Genomic DNA, 22,050 nt, shown 5'->3' with positions numbered 1-22,050 from the left:
AAAGCATCCCTGACAGAGGGTTGTCCAGCTGCCTCTTGAAGGCCTCTAGTGTGGGAGAGCCCACAACCTCCCTAGGTCACTGGTTCCATTGTCATACTGCTCTAACTGTCAGGAAGTTTTTCCTGGGGTCCAGCTGGAATCTGGCTTCCTTTAACTTGAGCCCGTTATTCCGTGTCCTGCACTCTGGGAGGATCGAGAAGAGATCCTGGCCCTCCTCTGTGTGACAACCTTTGAAGTATTTGAAGAGTGCTCTCATGTCTCCCCTCAATCCCAGGATATAGGGCTGGTATAGACATGCCCTTGGTCGTCTCCTCCTCCTCCTCCTCCTTTTCCTCTCATTGTTTCCTACTAACTCCTCTTCCAACCCTCCTTTCCCAGTCCTTAGCCTAACCAAGCAGGAAATTGCACTGTGGTGTTAAAAGTGGTAAATAGAAGGCAGGAGCCACACTGAGCAGGATACGGCGGTATGAAAGCAGTATACAGTCTGTGCCAATGGGCCCCCGCAGTTGTCAGTGCGCTTCAATACTGCTGTAAAGCAGTCGTGTGGCTCCTGCTGTTATATACTGCTTTCCAAGTGCAATATCCTGCTTGGTGTAGATTAGTCCTTAGTCCTGGGGTTCATCTACACCACTATGTAGATGGTGTAGATGAGCCACAGGACTAAGGCAGGATATTCCACTATGAAAGTGGTATGAAAGTGGTCTATAAAAGGCAGGAGCCACACTCCTGCTTTATAGCAGTATTGAAGCGCACTGACAACTGTTGGGGCCCATGACACATTTACACCAAGCAGGATTTAGGAAATAGAAACCAAATGCACAGTTACAAGATAGGGGATACTTGGCTCAGCAATGCTACAAACGAGAAGGATCTTGGAATTGTTGAAGATCACAAGCTGAATATGAGCCAACAGTGTGATATGGCTGCAAGAAAGGCAAATGCTATTTTGGGCTGCATTAATAGAAGTATAGCTTCCAAATCACGTGAGGTCCTGGTTCCTCTCTATTCGGCCCTGGTTAGGCCTCATCTAGAGTATCGCATCCAGTTCTGGGGTCCACAATTCAAGAAGGACGCAGACAAGCTGGAGTGTGTTCAGAGGAGGGCAACCAGGATGATCAGGGGTCTGGAAACAAAGCCCTATGAGGAGAGACTGAAAGAACTGGGCATGTTTAGCCTGGAGAAGAGAAGATGGAGGGGAGACATGATAGCACTCTTCAAATACTTCAAAGGTTGTCACATAGAGGAGGGCCAGGATCTCTTCTCGATCCTCCCAGAGCGCAGGACACGGAATAACAGGCTCAAGTTAAAGGAAGCCAGATTCCAGCTGGACATCAGGAAAAACTTCCTGACTGTTAGAGCAGTACGACAATGGAATCAGTTACCTAGGGAGGTTGTGGGCTCTCCCACACTAGAGGCCTTCAAGAGGCAGCTGGACAACCCTCTGTCAGGGATGCTTTAGGGTGGATTCCTGCATTGAGCAGGGGGTTGGACTCGATGGCCTTGTAGGCCCCTTCCAACTCTGCTATTCTATGATTCTATGATTCTAGGATATACCGGTATGAAAGTGGTATACTGTATGTGTCAATGGGCCCCAACAGTTGTCACTGCAGTTCAATACTGCTATAAAGCAGGAGTGCACTTTATAGTGCAATATCCAGCTTGGTGTAGATTAATCCTTAGTCCTGGGGCTCATCTACACCAATGAAAGCGGTATGAAAGTGGTATATAAAAAGCTGGAGCCACATTACTGCTTTATAGTGGTACTGAAGTGCACTGCAGGATCTTGGTGTGCTGCCTATTCATAGAATCATAGAATAGTAGAGTTGGAAGGGGCCTGTAAGGCCATCAAGTCCAACCCGCTGCTCAGTGCAGGAATGCTTTAGGTCCCTGCTAGGTTGACCCCTCTCCCTTTCTTAGGATCTTCTACCTGCCTTGCCCTGCCCTGCCCCTCTGAGCAACTGAGCCAATGGCAGCCAGAGGCCCTTCTGATTGTGTGACCTCTCTGAGACAGGCAGGCAGCTGAGTCAATCACTGCCAAAGGGGGCCCCACTGCTGCCAATACCAAAAGAAATCCCTTCCTGCGTTACCATACAGATAGGATGAATCTCATCCTCTCGAGCTGAATGTATTGCGGACATTGATGATGTACATTGATGGTGCTATATAAATAAATAAATAAATAAATAAATAATAACATAAAACGTGGCTTTTCAGCATGCAGAACCTGCAGTGCAGAATTTACAGCTCCTTGCCATTAAATTCAACCTAATCCCGACTGCAGCAAGGGAACCCTGAAAAGGTAGCAACTTTATCTGTTACCACAAGGCCTTCCTAGGATATGCAGCGGGAAAACGTCATTTAACCAAATATTTTAGATTCGTTTTAACTTAGCGTTATTTACCCCTTCCTAAGCCTCAAAGAAGGGGTGGGCTATAAATGCAAGTACATTAACCAAAACACGAGGCAAGTTCAATTCCCATCACCCCCTCCGGAGCCTTCTGCCGCCCTGCGCCCTTCCACTTGTCAGCACAACGTTGATAATAGTAACCTTTTTAATACAGTCTCATTTAGCGTATCCTGGTTTTCTCCCCAATGTTAATTGAGGATGCGGGGCCCAAATCGGCTTAATGTAAGGTTTCTCGCTGGCAATTAACGCAAATTATCATTTGTAGACTTAGATAATCGCTGGCTGTTATCCTCCTGGCAGTAATTCACAGGCTCGTTTGCATAATTACCTCCCATTCCCCCGCACTCGGAAGCCCGCCCCGTATTTGCGGGGGGGGGGGGGGGGAGGCAGAGCGGCTGGTGCCAGCTTTTATCTGCCCGGCCAACGACCTGCCCTGCTGTGAGCCTCACAGATGGGTGTGGAGGTAATTATGCGCTGTGGCGCCCGTATTCATGATGCAAAATGTCTCTCATCATCTGGCAACCGGCAAAGCCTGTCCTTGGCTTGGCTCAGCTTCTTGCCAGCCTCCGAAAGAGGCAGCCTTTTCTCCCGCTCCCATAGGGAGGCGAGTGAGCGGAATCAATTATAACATTCAGGAAAATCCGGTTTCTCTCAAGGCCTCGTAAAGGGGCAATCGAAGCTCCAGGGGATGGAAGAAGCCAGCAGCCGATGACAGAGAAGTGCCAGTGTCGGTTTGTGGCTTCCATACCCTGTTCTTCTGGCAAGGGGTGAGTTCAAAGCCGCATTGGTTGGGTACCCAGGTAGTCTCCTATTCAGGCACTGTTCGGGTTCAGAGTCAGACCCCGTTAGTTTGATTAATGGAACTGCCAGTGTGGGTCTTCACACCATTCTCTGAGCTCCAGTCCAGTCTAGCAGGTCGGATTTGGGAAACTTGGTTCCTCATAAGAACAGCCCTGCTGCATCAGACCTAACACCTATCTAGTCAATCATAGAATCATAAACTGTTTGGGGCCAGGTTATTTGAAGGAACGCCTCCTTCCATATGTACCTACCCGGACCTTAAGATCATCTACAGGGGCCCTTCTCCGTGAGCCCCTGCCAAAGGAAGTGAGGCAGGTGGCTACTAGGAGGAGGGCCTTCTCCGCTGTGGCACCCCGGTTGTGGAACGAGCTCCCCAGAGAGGTCCACCTGGCGCCTACACTGTACTCCTTTCGTCGCCAGCTGAAGACCTTTTTATTCACTCAGTATTTTAACACTTAATTTTAACTTAAATTTAAATTATACTGTTCTAACTCTGTATTTTAACCTTATATCAATTTTGCTGCATGGTTTTATCCTGGTTGTGCTTTTTATACTGCATTTTGTATTTGTGCTTTTAACATGTTGGTTGTTTTATGATGGTTTTAATTTTTGTGAACCGCCCAGAGAGCTTCGGCTATTGGGCGGTATAAAAATGTAATAAATAAATAAAATAAATAAATAAAATCATAGAACAGTAGAGTTGGAAGGGGCCTACAAGGCCATCGAATCCAGCCCCCCCTGAGCATCTGATTGGCCACCCGCTTTGAACAAAAAAGAAAACCAGAGCAAGTCTCTAGCTTTGATGATTGGGGAAAGCAATGCCTGGGCCAGGATGGAGTGTAGAGCGTGTCAGCCACGTGGGGGCCTAGCTCTATTATGGGGTGGGTGGTGGTGGGCAGCTTAAGTACTGGAACTGCAATGGCTGCAGGCAGAGATTTAGTCCCCGTCCCTCTACTTGAGATCCTTGCGCGAAACCTGCCTTCCCTGGCTTCTGTCAGCCAGGATGGTGCCCTCCGTCATTAATGTCCTTCAGTTTAGCCAGGGAGATTACTGGGTTGTCTCTTTCCGCTTTCCTTCAGTCAGCGGTTCTCTTACCGGTTTCATAATCCAGGTGATGCCAGGGTTCTTGCGAAACTCTTCTACAAACAGGTGGTACTCTGAGGGCATCTCAAAGGTCTTGGGGAAAAAGTCACACTTCATGGCTTCCAGCTTCCCGGCTTCTCGCTCCAGCTGCTTCCGAAACCGCTTCAGGTTCTTCACAATGTAGTTCTTCCGAGTCAGCTGAAGATGCACGCAAGATCGTAAGGGCGGCCTCAATAAATGCTAATATAAAACTACATCAGCACTGGAAGGTGCCTGATACCCCGGCAGACTATTAGTCTATAGCAGTGGTTCCCAAACTTTTTCAGGTAACCGCCCCCTTGGTTCCACAAACTCATGCCCAGTGCCTCCTGGGCATTATTCAGAATAGCGGGAAGCACCCGCCGCAGGCTTGCTGAGGGAGGGAGGGAAAAGAGAGTGAACGCCTCTGTTTTGCAGCCGGCATGGCGGGGCACACCAAGCAGGGTATGTCTCTTCATTAGCATTTTGGTGCTTTTGAAACATTTCAATTCACCATTAAAAGGACTCTTCCCCTATATGGCTTGGGACCAAACTACCTTCTCCCATAAAAATGTCCTTGGGTTTTAAGACCTTCTGGAGAGGCGCTTCTCGGAAAAGACCACCTCGAGCGCCCCCCCCTGCCTCCCCCTTGCCTCTTAACACCCCCCTATGCAATCCCACTGCCCCCAAGGGGGCAGTGCCGCCCACTATGGGAACCACTGGTCTATAGCAATTTCGGCATATCTACAACCTTACTGGGCACAGGTCTCCAGGTCTCAGGCAGAAAGGGGTCTTTCACAGCTAATACACAACCTGATCCTTTTAGCTGGAGATACCAGGACCTGAACCCAGAACCTTTTGAATGCAAAGCAGCTGCTCTGCCAGATCTGGGCTGTATCCCCTTGCGTTGTTTTCCTACCAGCCAGCTAGCATCATACAAGGCCTAAGGACATAGGTTCAATTCTTGCTTCAGCCATGAATTTTTTAAGTAATCTTAAACCAGCCACCATCTCTTGGCCTCGGTCCCAACTCTTGTCACAGATCTTTAATACGGGGATAAAGATACTGCCTCGCTGTATAGTATCATTATTTATTGACATCACTTTTAACTCCCTCTTTCTGCCCGCAAAGTGATGTACAAACAGTGAAATCACAATCTATATTAGAAAACAACAACAACAATAATTAGATCGATAAAATATATTAAACATGAGCAACGCCGCCGGGGGAATAAGTAGCCAGTTCACTGGAACAAAATGGGCTTAATCTGTTTTCGGAGGACCATCGACAATAATTGTATCTGAAATGTCTTGAAGACTCTAGCAATGCTGTATCAATGCAATGTGTTATTAATTTGCACAATTCAAAGCCAATATATTAGACTGCCTGTGTATAATGTGTAATTTGCGCTATAGACTTCGGGTGAAATCCAATGCGTTTTGTCTGCTGATGGAGCGGCTTCCATTAGTGGCACCGGCATGAAGGAGTTTCCCCCTTCCCCCTTGCAGCCTTCTGTCTGCCCTCAAAATCTGCTCCGAAAGGTTAGGGACCCTCTGGAGCAGATCTGGGGGGTGGGCGGGTGCTGCACTGGGGAGAAGGAGACTCATGCAACAGGCCTTCCTCCCACTGACCAGATTTCCACAACCATAAAGGCAAGAAACATGGTTTTTTGAATGAAAGTCTGAGGGCTTTGCTAGACCTGGTGGGAAATCCAGGGGCGAGGAGGGGAGACCTCGCGTTAGGAATAACGCGAGATCTTGCCCTTATTCACACGCGAGCTGCGACGAGCTCTGGAGGAGAGCTGTTGCGGCCGCCATTTTTTAAATTTTTAAAGCGGCAGCAGCAGCGCAGGAGCCAGGAAAGGTAAGTAGTTTTTTTTTAAAAAAAATCTCCTTTCCCCCCCCACATCCGCGATCTCCCCCCCCAGCCCCATTCTCCTTACCCCCTGCCCGTGATGTCTGATCCCCCACCCACCTGCCCCGCCCGCGATGTCCAATCCCCCGCCCGATGTCCCCCACCCGCAATCCCCCCCCCCTGATGTCCCCTGGGCTGCGATTCCCCCCCTCCAATCTCCCCGGCCTCCGTTTCCCGCTCCCTCCATGTCCCCACCATAGCCCTGATGGCCACAGCGCTCCTATGGAGCCTTGCGGCCCGTCCGCCACTTTCCCCAGCTACTCGGGAGTAAATCCGGTAGCCAGGAAAAGCGGCAGACCTGGCTACATGCCCGTGGTCTCAGGCTCAGCCTGAGACCGCAGGAAAAACCGGGCCTCAAGCAGTGCCGGTTACCCCGGGCCCAGGGAGGGTTCACCCCTGCCTGAGCCCGGGATACCCTGAGCGTCATCTGGATGCACAGGGGTAAGCCCGGGGCTTGCACTAGGCTAAAGCCCTGAATCTCAGAATAATGGAGGGGTGTCATTCAAGAGACTGTGTACAAATCCCCAAACATGGTGATTTCATGGGGAACAATATTACACAAGTTGCTTTCAATGAAAAACAAAAATACGCCTTGTGGAACGTTACTGACAGTCTCAGCCATCGCGTGGCCTGGCCTCCTCCAAAGCCCCTTGCCCTTTCCCCATGTTCTCTCTAACCTCGTAGTGATTCCGGAAGTGGCTGATGCGCACATGCTCATCCATGTAGGTGTGGTCAAAGTTCTCCTGGAGCCAGCGGACGTCGCACCAGTAGAAGTCCCACTCGCCTTCCCTGTCGAGAAAGGACGGGCAACATCCAGTTGAGCACAAGCACAGCACACGTCGAGCTCCCTTTTATGATTTGGCTGCACTGTTTTTATGGATGTGTCAATTAACTGGCTTAAAATGTCATAAAATTCTCGGGCCTTTAATTTTAAGAGCACACGTTGCTCCCAGGCCTGCTTTAATCTGAAAATACCAATTTTCCGTAACTGTGAAAAACCGTAATTCTACGACATGCTTATTGGAAACGATTAAATGAGTGTATCAAATGCCCTTTGAATAAAATCGTAGAATCGTAGAAGAGTAAGAGTTATTAGAGGCCTATAAGGCCATCGAGTCCAACTCCCTGCTCAATGCAGGAATCCACGTTAAATAGGGTGACCATATGAAAAGAAGGACAGGGCTCCTGTATCTTTAACAGTTTTATTGAAAAGGGGACTTCAGCAGGTGTCATTTGTATGCATGCAGCAACTGGTGGAATTCCCTCTTCATCACACCAGTTAAAGCTGCAGGAACCCTGCCCTCTTTTAAATCTGGCCACTCTAGTATAGCTCCCGCAGCTTTAACTGTTGGGATGAAGAGGGAATTTCACCAGGTTCTCCATATATACAAATGACACCTGCTGAAATTCCCTTTTCTATGCAACTGTTAAAGATACAGGAGCCCTGTCCTCCTTTTCATATGGTCACCCTAACGTTAAAACATCCCTAACGGATGGTTGTCCAGCTGCCTCTTGAAGGCCTCTAGTGTGGGAGAGCCCACCACCTCCCTAGGTAACTGGTTCCATTGTCGTACTGCTCTAACAGTCAGGAAGTTTTTCCTGATGTCCAGCCGGAATCTGGCTTCTTGCAACATAATTCCATGTCCTGCACTCTGGGAGGATCGAGAAGAGATCCTGGCCCTCCTCTACGTGACAACCTTTCAAGTACTTGAAGAGTGCTATCATGTCTCCCCTCAGCCTTCTCTTCTCCAGGCTAAACAGGCCCAGTTCTTTCAGTCTCTCTTCATAGGGCTTTGTTTCCAGACCCCTGATCATCCCGGTTGCCCTCCTCTGAACACGCTCCAGCTTGTCTGCGTCCTTCTTGAATCGTGGAGCCCAGAACTGGACGCAATACTCTAGATGAGGCCTAACCAGGGCCGAATAGAAAGGAACCAGGACCTCACTTCAAGGAGGAACCAGTACCTCACATGATCCTCAGGTACAGCACGGGGCTTTCTACAGGTCAGAACCTCTTTCTTAGGCCTTTAAAAGGATTTGGTATTCTTTGCAAAGGGAACTGATTCCATTATCCAGCGTGATGCCTAATATCCACTTATTTATCTGAATTTATTTCATAGCAACCATTGCTCTTTGAGCCATTAAAATCCAAAATTAAGGTATTAATATTTAATCATTTCATTTTTGTGTTTTATTGAACTCTGGAAATAATTTCTGTTTTAACAATGGAAATGTTCTATTTCTCTTCTTCTGGGGAAACATTGGCCTGTCCGTGCCCTAGTGAGACCTGGGCCAGATCTACACGTCGTAGCGAAGGCGCTTCCGTGCGCCTTTTTTTAAAGACGTACCTAAAAGAAGCGCCTCTTTCTTTACTGTGTGTACTGTGAGCTAGGCAGCGCCGCCTGTGGAAGAATCTCTACCCCATTCAAAGACGCTGCTCTGCTCGGGCCGCTTCCCCTTCGCGCGTTCTTCCATTCGAATAATCCCCCCCCTCCCACCTGGCGGCTCTTCTGGCGCGTCCCGGCGGCGGCGGCTCCTCCTGCAAAACACTTTTCTCCCTTGGTGTGTTTGTATTTGCGGTTGTGTGCGCGTGTGCAAGTCCTGGAGAGTCCCAGGGAGATGACACCGCGGGGGAGAGCGAGAGGCAGAAGCTGAACTCGTCCGCTGCGCGCACGCAAACGCAAATACAAACACACCGAGGGAGAAAAATGTTTTGCAGGAGAAGCCGCCGCTGCCGGGACGCGCCAGAAGAGCCGCCGGGTGGGAGGGGGGATTATTCGAATGGAAGAACGCGCGAGGGGGAAGCGGCCCGAGCAGAGCAGCGTCTTTGAATGGGGTAGAGATTCTTCCGCAGGTGGCGCTGCCTAGCTCACAGTACACACAGTAAAGAAAGAGGCGCTTCTTTTAGGTTACGTCTTTAAAAAAGGCGCACGGAAGCGCCTTCGCAACAACGTGTAGATCTGGCCCTGCAGCGTTTCCACTAGTTTCCAGGGTTGCTTTAAGAGGTGCTAGTTCCTGTTGCCCTTGCAGTAGATCCCAAGAGCACAACACAGCTAGTGGAAGTGCAGCAGCAGCATCGGATACTGCCCCTGAAGTCCAGAGCTGTTTTGACAGCTATATAATTTGCTCTCAAAATTCTTAGTAAATGTGTGTCTATGGGCAAAATATCTGGGTTGTTCATTTCTTTGGAGAGGACCTAGATAGGAATGGAAGGTTGTTTTCACCACAGGTTGCTCACCAGCAATATGGGGTAACCTGGAACAATTTGAAAGTCACTAAGAAAAAAGGAAGAGTTTTATGTAGACATGGATGGTCTGAAACAGGCTAACAGCTTTACAGTGAATACTGCATACTTCATTATTCACTTCAAGGAATCAGCCTTCCTGGAATAAACGAAGAGATCTGGAGATCTCGAAAGCTTGCACATTTTTTGATGTTTTGGATGGCCTAATAATGGTATTTCACAAATATGGCCTTTGGGGGCGGGGGGAATATGCTTCTTTTACTGGAAATAATCTAAGAAAATTCCAGCTCTAAGTCACTTTCCTTCCCTTCAGCTAGCAGCAATGTGGTGGTACATTATTTAATGGCACTTTGAAGATTGTTCTTAAGGGACTTCACGCTGGCCGTAACAATTTGTGTTAGCAAAAGCTTGACAAGTCCAATTTCATTTTCAGACAGAATATGCAAGGTGGGATTAACATGGAGAGTAGCACTAGGGGTATGTCCAGAATGAACTCATGTTGAAATCAATGGGAGGATTCCAATGTGGTTTGAAGACTGCAGCCTTAGGCCCTGGACCGCTCTTGTCTTGTCTCAGTTGCCTGAGAAACAGGCAGCAGTCCCCTGCAGAAACAGAAACTCCACCCCAGAGCAGCTGGAGATGGAAGAAAGGGGAGACATGAGAGCACTCCTCAAATACTTGAAAGGTTGTCACACAGAGGAGGGCCAGGATCCCTTCTCGATCCTCCCAGAGTGCAGGACACGGAATAACGGGCTGAAGTTACAGGAAGCCAGATTCTGGCTGGACATCAGGAAAAACTTCCTGACTGTTAGAGCAGTACGACAATGGAACCAGTTACCTAGGGAGGTTGTGGGCTCTCCCACACTAGAGGCCTTCAAGAGGCAGCTGGACAACCCTCTGTCAGGGATGCTTTAGGGTGGATTCCTGCATTGAGCATTGAGCAGGGGGTTGGACTCGATGGCCTTGTAGGCCCCTTCCAACTCTACTATTCTATGTTTCTATGATTCCATAGTTGCAACATCACCCTGTGCAGCGTCTAGAAGGTAGGGAAAGGGTGAAGCATCTCCTTTTTGTACTGCTGCTCTATCCACCTTCCCCCAGCTGCAATTGTTATTCTTTTTTAGCGTTATTGCTGCTGTTAAACAACTGGGAGTCAGAAATCCTTGGGGATCTACTACAAACCAACCAGAGATCTACTAGTAGTTCCCGATCTACCATCTGCCCGCCCCATGGGCCAGTCTCCTTCTTGGAAGCTAGCCCTGGTTTAGTTTCTGGGTAGCTTTCTCTGCATATGTGCAGTATTAAGGAGCCCTTTTGCAATAAACAAAACGAGGAAGGAAAGTACCTTGCAATGTCAGCTCCATTACACAGGGGTTCAGTTAACGCTTTGTTTTGAGACAGGAGACTCTATTGATACAAGAACCTTGGGGTGTTGACTTCTTGCACCAGGAACTAAACTCTGTGTTTCTGCCACTGTTCAGTTTATGAGAGGAATGCCTCCCAAATATGTGATCCTGCCATCCCCCCGCAATAAGAAGAACACAAGCCTTACTCTTTCACTTCAACCCATCCTGGCCGTTGTCGGAGCACATCTGAAATGGTGTTTGTGAGGGCACATTTAAATCGGATGCAAGCTCGGGGTTCTCTGTAACAAAAAGTAACATTCATCCCATTGCACACAGGGCTACGAATGTGCTGTGGATGTTTTGCAAACAACCCACTTCATCTTTTCCATAGTAAACTTACTAATTAACTTGTTTATTATTTTTTAAAAATTTTTTTTGCATTTCGGCCTGACAACAGGCTTGACAGTAGTTGATAAAAGAGAATATACATATTAAAAATAAATAAATTTAAGGGTGGTGGTGACAGATGATGGCTCTAAATGGATGAATGTGCAAAATAATGTCTGCTCTCCAGTCCTGCACATTCATCCATTTAGAGCCATCATGTGTCACCATCAACCTTAAATTTATTTATTTTTAATATGTATATTCTCTTTTATCGTCAATGCAGCTGAAACTCTCCCCACAGCCTGAGTTCGATCCCAGCGGAAGCTGGTTTCAGGCAGCCGGCTCGGGTCGACTCAGCCTTCCATCCTCCCGAGGTCGGTAAAACGAGTACCCAGTTAGCTGGGGGAAAGGGAATAACGGCCAGGGAAGGCAACGGCAAACCACCCCGCTCTAAGGCCTGCCAAGAAAACGTCAGCAAAAGCTGGCGTCCCTCCAAGAGTCAGGAATGACTCAGTGCTTGCACAAGAGGTTCCTTTCCTTTAGGGATGTGCTTCGCTTCTAATCAGACCGGCGAATTAGAAGCGGAGCGGGGGGCTTCGCCTGCTCTTAAGGTGGAGGCGAAGAGGATTGGGGGGCCGGCGGAGTGTGGCGAAGAGGATCGAGGTGAAGGCGGATCCTTCGCCTCGATCCGGAGCTCCGCTGGAAAGGTAAGTGGGGTTTACCGGGCCCTGCCGCTGTCGCTGTCGCCCATGCGGCGACAGCGGCAGGGCCCGGTAAACCACCACCCCCGCCCTCCTCTCCCTTACCTGCCTCCTTCCGCAGTCCGTCAGCGTCTTCAATTGAACCGCGGGCTCAATTGAAGATGCCGACGGACCGCGGACGAAGGCAGGTAAGGCCCCCCTCTCCCTTGGTCCCTTACCGGGCTCTGCCGCTGTCGCCGCACGGTAAACCTCCCGCCCTCCTCTCCCAGCCTTACCTGGCGCCACTCCCCTTCACTGCGGAGCTCCGATTCGGAGCCGGAGCTCCGCAGCGAAGAGGAGCGGAGTATGGGCGGAGCGGCGTGGAGTGGAGTGGGCCGATCCGAAATTTTCGGATCGGCCCGAGGGGCGGAGCAGGGGGTCCGTGCACACCCCTACTTTCCTTCCTCCTCCAGTCCTTAGAGGGTGCTGCAGCTACTGTGGCTGTTCCAGCCGGTGCTCTTCATGGTTCCAAGAGCTCCAGAAGAAGAGCACGTGCAAAGTCATATCTGCGCTATCAACTTACAGCAGCTTTACAGCAGTTTAACTGTCATGGCTTCCTCCAAGGAATTCTGGGCTTCCTACCAAAGCCTGCTATAGATCATTGATGCTGCGCTTTTCATTTGCAAAACTCTTTATCATCTTTTTGAAAGCAGGTTTCTCAAAAAACAAAACAAAACTTCTTGGTTCACTTGGCTGCTCCAACCCCTCCCTGGTCAGCCATTTGTAAGAAGAAAGTGCAAAAGCTGGGTTGCAGTTAAACCTCCAAAAAAAAAAAAACCCCACCAAGATTATGGCAACCAGCTTGATTGATAACTGGCAAATAGAGGGAGAAAACGTGGAGGCAGTGACAGACTTTGTATTTCTGGGCGCAAAGATTACTGCAGACGCGGACTGCAGCCAGGAAGTCAGAAGACGTTTACTTCTTGGGAGGAGAGCAATGGCAAATCTTGATAAAACAGTTAAGAGCAGAGACACCACACTGACAACAAAGGTCCGCAGAGTTAAAGCAATGGTATTCCCCGTAGTAACCTATGGCTGCGAGAGCTGGACCATAAGGAAGGCTGAGCGAAGGAAGAGAGATGCTTTTGAACTGTGGTGTTGGAGGAAAATGCTGAGAGTGCCTTGGACTGCAAGAAGATCAAACCAGTCCATACGCCAGGAAATAAAGCCAGACTGCTCACTTGAGGGAATAATACTAAAGGCAAAACTGAAGTACTCTGGCCACATAATGAGAAGACGGGATACCCTGGAGACGAGGCTGATGCTAGGGAAAGTGGAAGGCAAAAGGAAGAGGGGCCGACCAAGGGCAAGATGGAGGGATGATATTCTGGAGGTGACGGACTCGCCCTTGGGGGAGCTAGGGGTGGCAACGGCCGACAGAAAGCTCTGGCGTGGGCTGGTCCATGAAGTCACGAAGAGTCGGAAGCGACTGAACGAATCAACAACAAAATCATCATCATCATCATCATCATATATTTATTTCTTATCCGCCTCTCCCTTTGGATCGAGGTGGGGAACAACATTAGAACAGGAATCAATACATCTTAAAAATTCATGATTTTACATTGATCTGGACAGGCCTGCCGGAAAAGGCTAGTCTTTAAAGCTGCCTTAAAATCACACAGAGAGTTAATTTTACGAATCTCCTCCGGCAGGCCGTTCCACAATCTGGGGGCGACAGAAGAAAAGGTCCTCTGGGAAACTGATGTCAGCCTAGTTTTAGCTGACTGAACTAAGTTCACCCCAGAGGACCTGAGTGTGTGGGGTGGACTATATGGGAGAAGGCGATCCCGCAGGTAACCGGGACCCAAACCATTTAGGGCTTTAAAGGTAATGACCAACATGATACCGAAAAAGAAACCAGGAGGAGAAGGAACAGGTCTTCCACTCCAGCTGCCGTAAAAAGGCCTTGACCTGGCCCGAGAGCTCTGCACAGTTTTTAAAGTCCAGCCGAGACGTTATCTTATGTGTTTTATTGTTTTGACCAATTACCCGGCCATAAATCTCTGCCCAAGAATGCAGGAGAAAACTGCTGCTGTTGCAAAGTTCAGCTGAGCGAAACACAGTCCTTTAAGTGGAATCCAGAAGTTCCGTCCAACAACCGGGGTGACCAGTACTGAAGCACAGTCCTACCGGTCCGGGCCGAGAGGCCAAGCAAGGGGTGCCGATGTCACGGAGCCAAGAGCAAAACGGGAGTCAAAGTCCAGTCCACGTCAAAAGCCGAATCAGTCGTCCAGAATGCAAGGGCCAAGCGTCCAAGCGGAGTACATCAAGCCGGTCCTGGTCAAGAATCCAGGGTCACGGTCAGGAGGCAAGGCGAGGAAACACACTGGCTACCAGGGGAGCAAAAGATGTTCACCAGGCCAAGCCAGCGTTCGGCTTTCTCCTTACCAAGCCCTGTCAGCGTGACCCCACCCAGATCCCAGCTGTGCCTCATTCCTCCACCCTTTGACCCAGCGCCTTATTTAAGCTCGGCATTTTCTCCATGCCGGTTCTGCAGGCACAGTCGTCGTCTGACCAGCTGCGCCTGTTCTGCCCTTTTCCTACTCCTCCTTTCGCAGGGGCTGGGTGGTCGAACGGCCTCCATGTCTAGCTCTGCCTCAGGAGAAACCGGCAGAGGAAGAGTCTGACTGGCCCACGGCTCCACCGAGGGACCCGCGTCCTCTTCCTTTGCACAGCTTTCCTCCATCTGTGCACCGGTCTCCGACCTGGCTGTAGGGGAGGAAACACCGTCTACCTCTGGTAAGTTTGCCACCTCCTCATCTTAGGAGACTTCCTTGGGTGAAACCCTAGCAACAGTATGCCCAGAATTCAAAGCACTTCAGATGGTATTCCCAAGGGGGGGGGGGTGAGCAGTGTACTTCTCAGTTTCAAAAGAGGTGTGCCACGCAGCACCAGGGGTAACGGTTGAGCAACACAAATCTGAAATGCCCTTCGGTGCGTATGGAAGTAGCTGCACGGTTCTTTGTATCCAAGCAATGTCTCCTAATTGCTTAACTATCCTTTCCTTCTTGGCAGGAGAGACTTTCACAATCGTTTTTGAAATAATGTGGATTGATGGAGCCTCCTCATAGGAGGAAGGGTTGGAGGGTTCACAGCTCAAGCTATACGCTGGAATGCATTTCAATGCAGGTTGAAGCTGCTCAGGTTTGGGGGCAGGGATTGTTCTGCAGTCCTCCTAATCTAGGCCGGACGTGGGGTCACCCAGTGAATGCATGGTAGAACAGGAATGGCCTCTATGGAGTATTCCATTGAGTGGGGCTAGACTTCAGGACTGAGTTATGTCTTTCATTTTCTTCAACTCTGGTCCACCTTCTGTGTTCCTTTCTTCGTCTATTTGCCTAATCTTCCTATTTCTTCAGTCCTGAAACCACCCGAAAGAAAGCAGAGGCGGCAGCAGAACAAAACAAAAACAAGGCAAAGCCTTGGGCTGATGCTCAAACTCACAAAGTGTATCATGGTTGTACGCTCAGTGCGTTTTGCCTTGTAAGTCTTCCCCAGGGGCAAGAAAATCTTATCCTATCACGTTCCATTGTCTTATTGCAGCAGTTCATTTAAGAGCGTATTATAGCACAATAAGCTGTCTTTTTCCACCCTGTGACCAACCCTGGAGACTGGAGAGGCTACAAAGCCCTATTATTTAATAAGCAAAGCTTCACAGTTCCAAATGCAGGCTTCTTTGATTTCACTGCCTGGCCCACCCTTGTAAGCAACTCCATATTTACTACTATTATAGAATCATAGAATCATAGAATAGCAGAGTTGGAAGGGGCCTACAAGGCCATCGAGTCCAACCCCCTGCTCAGTGCAGGAACCCACCCTAAAGCATCCCTGACAGAGGGTTGTCCAGCTGCCTCTTGAAGGCCTCTAGTGTGGGAGAGCCCACCACCTCCCTAGGTCACTGGTTCCATTATCGTCCTGCTCTAACAGTCAGGAAGATTTTCCTGATGTCCAGCTGGAATCTGGCTTCCTTTAACTTGAGCCCGTTATTCCGTGTCCTGCACTCTGGGAGGATTGAGAAGAGATCCTGGCCCTCCTCTGTGTGACAACCTTTCAAGTCTTTGAAGAGTGCTCTCATGTCTCCCCTCAATCTTCTCTCCTCCAGGCTAAACTTGCCCAGTTCTTTCAGTCTCTCTTCACAGGGCTTTGTTTCCAGACCGCTGATCATCCTGGTTGCCCTCCTCTGAACATGCTCCAGCTTGTCCGCATCCTTCTTGAATTGTGGAGCCAAGAAATGGACCCAATACTCTAGATGAGGCCTAATCAGGGCCAAATAGACAGGAACCAGTACCTCACGTGATTTGGAAGCTATACTTCTATTAACGCAGCCCAAATTAGCATTTGCCTTTCTTGCAGCCATATTGCACTGTTGGCTCATATTCAGCTTGCAATCTACAATTCCAAGAGCCTTCTCATTTGTAGTATTGCTGAGCCAAGTATCCCCCATTTTGTAACTGTGCCTTTGGTTTCTATTTCCTAAATGTAGAACTTGGCATTTATCCCTATTAAATTTCATCCTGTTGTTTTCAGCCCAGCACTCCAGCCTATCAAGATCTCTTTGAAGTTTGTTTCTGTCTTCCAGGGTATTAGCTATCCTACACAATTTTGTGTCATCTGCAAATTTGATAAGCGTTCCCTGCATCTCCTCGTCCAAATCTTTAATAAAAATGTTGAAGAGCCCTGGGCCCAGGACTGAGCCCTGCGGCACCCCACTCGTTGCCTCTCCCCAGTTTGAGAAGGTTCCATTGATAAGTACTCTTTGAGACCGATTCTGTAGCCGTGAATCCATCTAATAGTGGGATTTGTTTAGCATTAACAGCACAATTTAGCGCAGAACAGAAGTAATGTGGTTGCTATACTGGGGAGGGTTACATTAGCTAGACAAGACAGGGAGAGGTCATGTAGCAGCAGAGGTAAGGTTAACGAAAGACGAATGTGATTCAGGGACAATTTTGCCAAAGGAGGGGATGTTCAGGAAACCCTCTTTCAGTAAGTGGGAATCTCTCATTATAGGTGCATTCATACATCATATGTCTTCTTTATGTTCTCATTAGTCCCATGGCAAGGAAGGGCCACAGCTCAGTAGTAGAGCAGGTATTTTGCAGGTCCCGGGTGCAATCTCTGGCATTTCCAGGCAGGACTGGAAAAGATTCCTCTCCGAAACTCTGGAGAGCTACTGCCAGTCAGTGTAGACGTTACCAAGCTAGATGGAGCGATAGCCTGACCTCGTGTAACTGTTGTCCTTCCATAGCATTTATAGGGACAATTCAATAGACAATGCAGTTGTCCTTACTTTTACTCCAAGGCTTGTAGTTAAATATGCACTTGGTCACGTACGGTGAGTAAAAACTGTCCCCAGGTGACTAGATAAAACGGGTTTGGGGAAAAAGGCCAGTTATATATACGTAATAATTTTTGTGGGATTTATTGTGGAACCTGTTCACTCCTGGACCTATCTGAAGCTTCTGCACATTGCTTATACCAGATGGGTTTTTTCTACTCTTTATGCCCCAAACGTTACATTTCAGTTTTTAAAAGCTACAAGAGAATCTTCGCTCTTCTTGCCTGCAGTACTTCTCCCAGGAACACGCATTCCTGCAGGTGGTCAATAAAATTACCTCCGTGCTCTTCCATTCACGTAGAAACAGCAGGTAGAGATTTTCAGATTATTTTATGAGGGGGAAGGGGAAATACCACTCACCGTTCTTTCAGTTTTTGGTAACCATAAGGCCCTTTATAGTTTACGTTCTGCAATGAGATAATTGGAAAAACAAGTAAAATAGGAATGCGAAATAAAAAATACACCCCAAAACATGTCCACTTCTGTCAAATACCCAGATGCCCTAAAACATAATTTTATTTATTTATTTATTACATTTTTATACCGCCCTGAGCACTCGACTTTCTCCTGTGTCTCACCATTGGCAGACTCGCTCTCAGGAGCAGATTGGAATGTGCGGGGGCCAGGGCTTTTTCAGTGGCTGGCCCCTGGTTATGGAACAATGTGCCCCTGGAGATTAGACAGGCTCCCACTCTCAATTGCTTCTAACGCCTTTGGAAGGCGTTTTTGTTTTCACAAGAGTCTGGGGAGGGGGTGGTTTAAATTGGGGGTCGAAGGCTTTTAATGGTTTGAGGGTGAGGGTTTTAATGGAATTGCCTTAACGTGGGTTGAGGGTTTTAATGGAATAGTTTTATATGTTATTGTAAAGCGCCTTGATGCCAGAAATGGTGAGGCGGCGCTATAAAAATGCTTTAAATAAAATAAATAAATAAATACAATAGCTGAAGATCTCTGGGAGGTTCACAAAACTAAAACCATAATAAAACAACCCTGCAAGGCACAAGGCATCAGAAATATTTTTCCATGTGGGACTGGTGACTAAGGCCATAGCTGGACGGGGCGATATCCCGGGGTGATCCCTGGGATTGTCCCTGTGCGTCCACATGACGCACAGGGGATCCCGGGAGCAGGAAGGGATGATCCGTCCCTTTCCCCAGGATCTCGCCCTACCCTTTCAGCCCACTTTTTCCGTGGTCTCGGGCTGATCTCGAGACCGCAGAACGTGGGGGGTGGGGCATCGCGGTTTGTCCCGGCTCCTCGCAGTTCCTCGCAAGGAGCCAGAACCCACGCACAGGCCGCAGAGGAGCTTAGGAGCTCTGCACCCATCGGGGATGGGGTGAGTGGGAAAAATTATTTAAAATTTTAAAAATCTTGCCTTTTGCGCACGAGCGTTCGTGCGCTCTGCTCCTTTAACAAAAAACCACAAAATGGCGGGTGTGACGTCCTCTCCCTCCGAGGTCGTCAAGCGCCGCGTGTAAACAGAGGGGGAGATCTCGAGATAAAAATACCGCGAGATCCTCACCCCTCCGTTGTGTTAGACCCAGTAGGTCTAGCTGAGGCCTGAGAATGTGATCCTAGCTCCTAAAAACTTGATAGTGTTGTTCAGAAATTTGAAATATTCTACTTGGCTCTGCCTCTTAAAGCACACCGCTGAAGAGGTAATCTTTGGATACAAGGGCTGAGTTCGGACGACAAGTTAATCAACTGGGGTGGGTGTAATAGGAACAGAGTGGGAAAGAACCGTTGATTAGTGTGTTGTCCGAACTCAGCCAAGTTCTCTCTGTGTTCAGACAACACTTTAGTCAATGGTGGGTTAATAGTCAATGCACAGTTGGTTATTTTGTGGGTACTCCCTACACAACATGTGGAGTGGTTGGGGCTGGCGCTGAGTGACACAGCCCCTGCCCTTCTCCACACCCTCAGTCCTCCCAAGGCTATCCCAGCAGCCTCTGAAGGTTGTGCCGGCTGGTGCGGTTTTGGCCACTCTTCCCTGGGAATTCTGTAGCTAGCCAAAACAGACCATTCAACCTTGCAAAATAGTCCACTGAGCCGGACAGACAACACGCTAACCAACACTTGTGCAGACAGTCAACTCTGGTTATCTCATTGGTTACTTTGGGGAAATAGTTAACCGTGGGGTGTTTTTTACCTGACAGACAACACAATAACCAACCGTGATGGTTGACGACTTAAAACACTGTTGTTTAGCATGTTTGCTTCCCTGCCCTCTTTTGTATCTGGTCACTCTAGTAATGCTCCTGCAGTGTTAACTGTTGTGATGGAGAGGGGATTTCACCAGGTGCTGCCTGCATACAAATGACACCTGCTGAAATTCCCCTTTCAATACAACTCTTAAAGATACAGGAGCTCTGTCCTCCTTTCCATAGGGTCACCCTATTATGGAAGGCTTAGGGATGCCCTGACAAATGTTGCTTGTGTAAGTATTGCCATTTTCAGGGCCCAGCTCTCAACCCAAGAAATTTGATAGCACTCTTCAAAGACTTCAAAGGTTGTCACACAGAGGAGGGTCAGGATCTCTTCTCGATCCTCCCAGAGTGCAGGACACGGAATAACGGGCTCAAGTTAAAGGAAGCCAGATTCCAGCTGGACATCAGGAAAAACTTCCTGACTGTTAGAGCAGTACGACAATGGAATCAGTGACCTAGGGAGGTTGTGGGCTCTCCCACACTAAAGGCCTTCAAGAGGCAGCTGGACAAGCATCTGTCAGGGATGCTTTAGGGTGGATTCCTGCATTGAGCAGGGGGTTGGACTCGATGGCCTTATAGGCCCCTTCCAACTCTACTAATCTATGATTCTATGAATCTAGAATAATGTTAAATCACAGAGTGGACGTGTCTTCTCTCTAGTGCACAGGGAGGTATATGCATACATACGAACATTTAAGGGCCATAACAGACATAGGAAATCTTTGATCCAGATCTCCAGTTAATTATTTTTTTAAAAAAATTAATAGCAGCCATGGGGGTCATATCTATCAGAGCTACGGCACTGGAAATAATTTAACCCTTCTCTGCTACACCATTTTCTTGATAGGAATTGCCCTCCCCTTAAGATTATCTGCCCTGCGGGGGGAAATTTATAGGAATAGATATTCCCACACCCTTGGCAAGGCAAATAGCAGTTCAGGAGAATGCAATTTAAGTTGAGAAAACAGAATAGGGGGGTTAACATTTCTCTTCCCCAGTAATGCGGCCCTGATCTTGCCTGTGGCTATCAATATTTTTTAAGGAGAAACTGCATCGATCCGGACCAAAGATCTCTGGCCTGTCTCTAGTTTGATGCTACCATTTTGGCCACTGGAGGTTCTGAGACATGTTTTGAACTGTTCAGAACATATTGTTATGGAATATTGTAGGGCACTTATGGTTTTTCCCCAGTATATCTTTAACTAAAAGAACAAACGCTCTTGCAGCTTTTAAATCACTGGAGGACAGGATATGCTCAATAAAAGACTACAGCAGAGAAGAGAAAAGCCTTCAGCAATGTGGCAACACAATGGATGAGGTGAGCCTCCTGAGATGTGTAGAGACTACAATTCATGTCCTCATTTCCATCTGTGCAATGCTGCAGGGCATGCCTCTAAATGCATAAATAAATGTACTTTCTTGGGCATGCTATGATATCATATGGACAGACCTCACTTGTTTGGCTTGATCACTACCATACCACAAACCCGTTTGACATTTAAAAGAAAAGGAATGAACCTTCGAATGTTGGCAGATACATGACAACTAGAGGCAGGGTGAGGGTGGCGTTCACGTCCACTTTGCACTGCTCTTTGTAAAGCGTTTTTTGGACAGGTGGGGTTTTTGTTGTTCTTGTCTATGCCCATAACAAAAGCTGCCTTTTTTACTGCTGTTTTTGGGTACATAGGTGGGGAATAAATCAAATAAATAAATACATTCTCCAGTGGGTATGGGTTACATATATTTCCCATTCAGTACAATATTTGTTAACTCATACCCACTACTCTTTCATGATTGAGAGAGAGAGAGGAAACTAAAGTTTATAAGGCAGGTGGCTGGATAGGTTTGGGCACAGTGTCCTCCTGATCCTGTTTTAATCCAGGGCGCTCTCTGACTGAGTTCCTATAAACCACCCTTCCCTAACCTGCTGCCCTCTAGATGTGTTGGACTATAACTCCCATCATCCCCACAGTATGGCTCAAGTCCCCCCTAGCTATGTTGCAGTGTAACTCCTATCATCCCCATCCAGCATGGCCAAACACAGTCCCCCCAGACGTTCTGCACTGCAACTCCCATAATCCCCGAGCCGACATGGCCATAGTCCCTCTATATGTTCTGGACTGCATCTCCCATCACCCCCAAGCCGACATGGCCATAGTCCCTCTAGATGTTCTTGACTGCAACTCCCATAATCCCCGAGCCGACATGGCCATAGTCCCTCTATATGTTCTGGACTGCATCTCCCATCACCCCCAAGCCGACATGGCCATAGTCCCTCTAGATGTTCTGGACTGCAACTCCCATAATCCCCGAGCCGACATGGCCATAGTCCCTCTATATGTTCTGGACTGCAACTCCCATCACCCCCAAGCCGACATGGCCATAGTCCCTCTAGATGTTCTGGACTGCAACTCCCATCACCCCCAGCCAGCATGGCCATAGTCCCTCTGGATGTTCTGGACTGCAACTCCCATAATCCCCAAGCCAACATAGCCATAGTCCCTCTGGATGTTCTGGACTGCAACTCCCATAATCCCCAAGAAGACATGGCCAAACACGGTGGCC

The 22,050-nt window shown here is 48.4% G+C and overlaps 1 protein-coding gene across 1 annotated transcript in view; it reads right to left on the bottom strand.

Annotated features, from left to right (window-relative positions):
• The window catches only part of TTLL9 (tubulin tyrosine ligase like 9), a 53,412-nt gene that overhangs the window by 30,942 nt on the left and 420 nt on the right, over window positions 1-22,050 (bottom strand). Inside the window, exons 2-5 of the mRNA XM_063121303.1 lie at window positions 17,639-17,685; window positions 11,017-11,109; window positions 6,901-7,012; window positions 4,304-4,489 (exon numbers count right to left, since the gene is read on the bottom strand). Coding sequence (XP_062977373.1) covers window positions 4,304-4,489; window positions 6,901-7,012; window positions 11,017-11,109; window positions 17,639-17,685 — 438 coding nt within the window. The remainder of the gene's footprint in view (window positions 1-4,303; window positions 4,490-6,900; window positions 7,013-11,016; window positions 11,110-17,638; window positions 17,686-22,050) is intronic.

This window comes from Elgaria multicarinata, chromosome 1, assembly GCF_023053635.1.
Source record: "Elgaria multicarinata webbii isolate HBS135686 ecotype San Diego chromosome 1, rElgMul1.1.pri, whole genome shotgun sequence".
NCBI classification, from domain to species: Eukaryota; Metazoa; Chordata; class Lepidosauria; order Squamata; family Anguidae; genus Elgaria; species Elgaria multicarinata.
The sequence above is the reverse complement of the archived record's forward strand: the minus strand, read 5'-3'. Positions and strand labels throughout refer to the sequence as shown.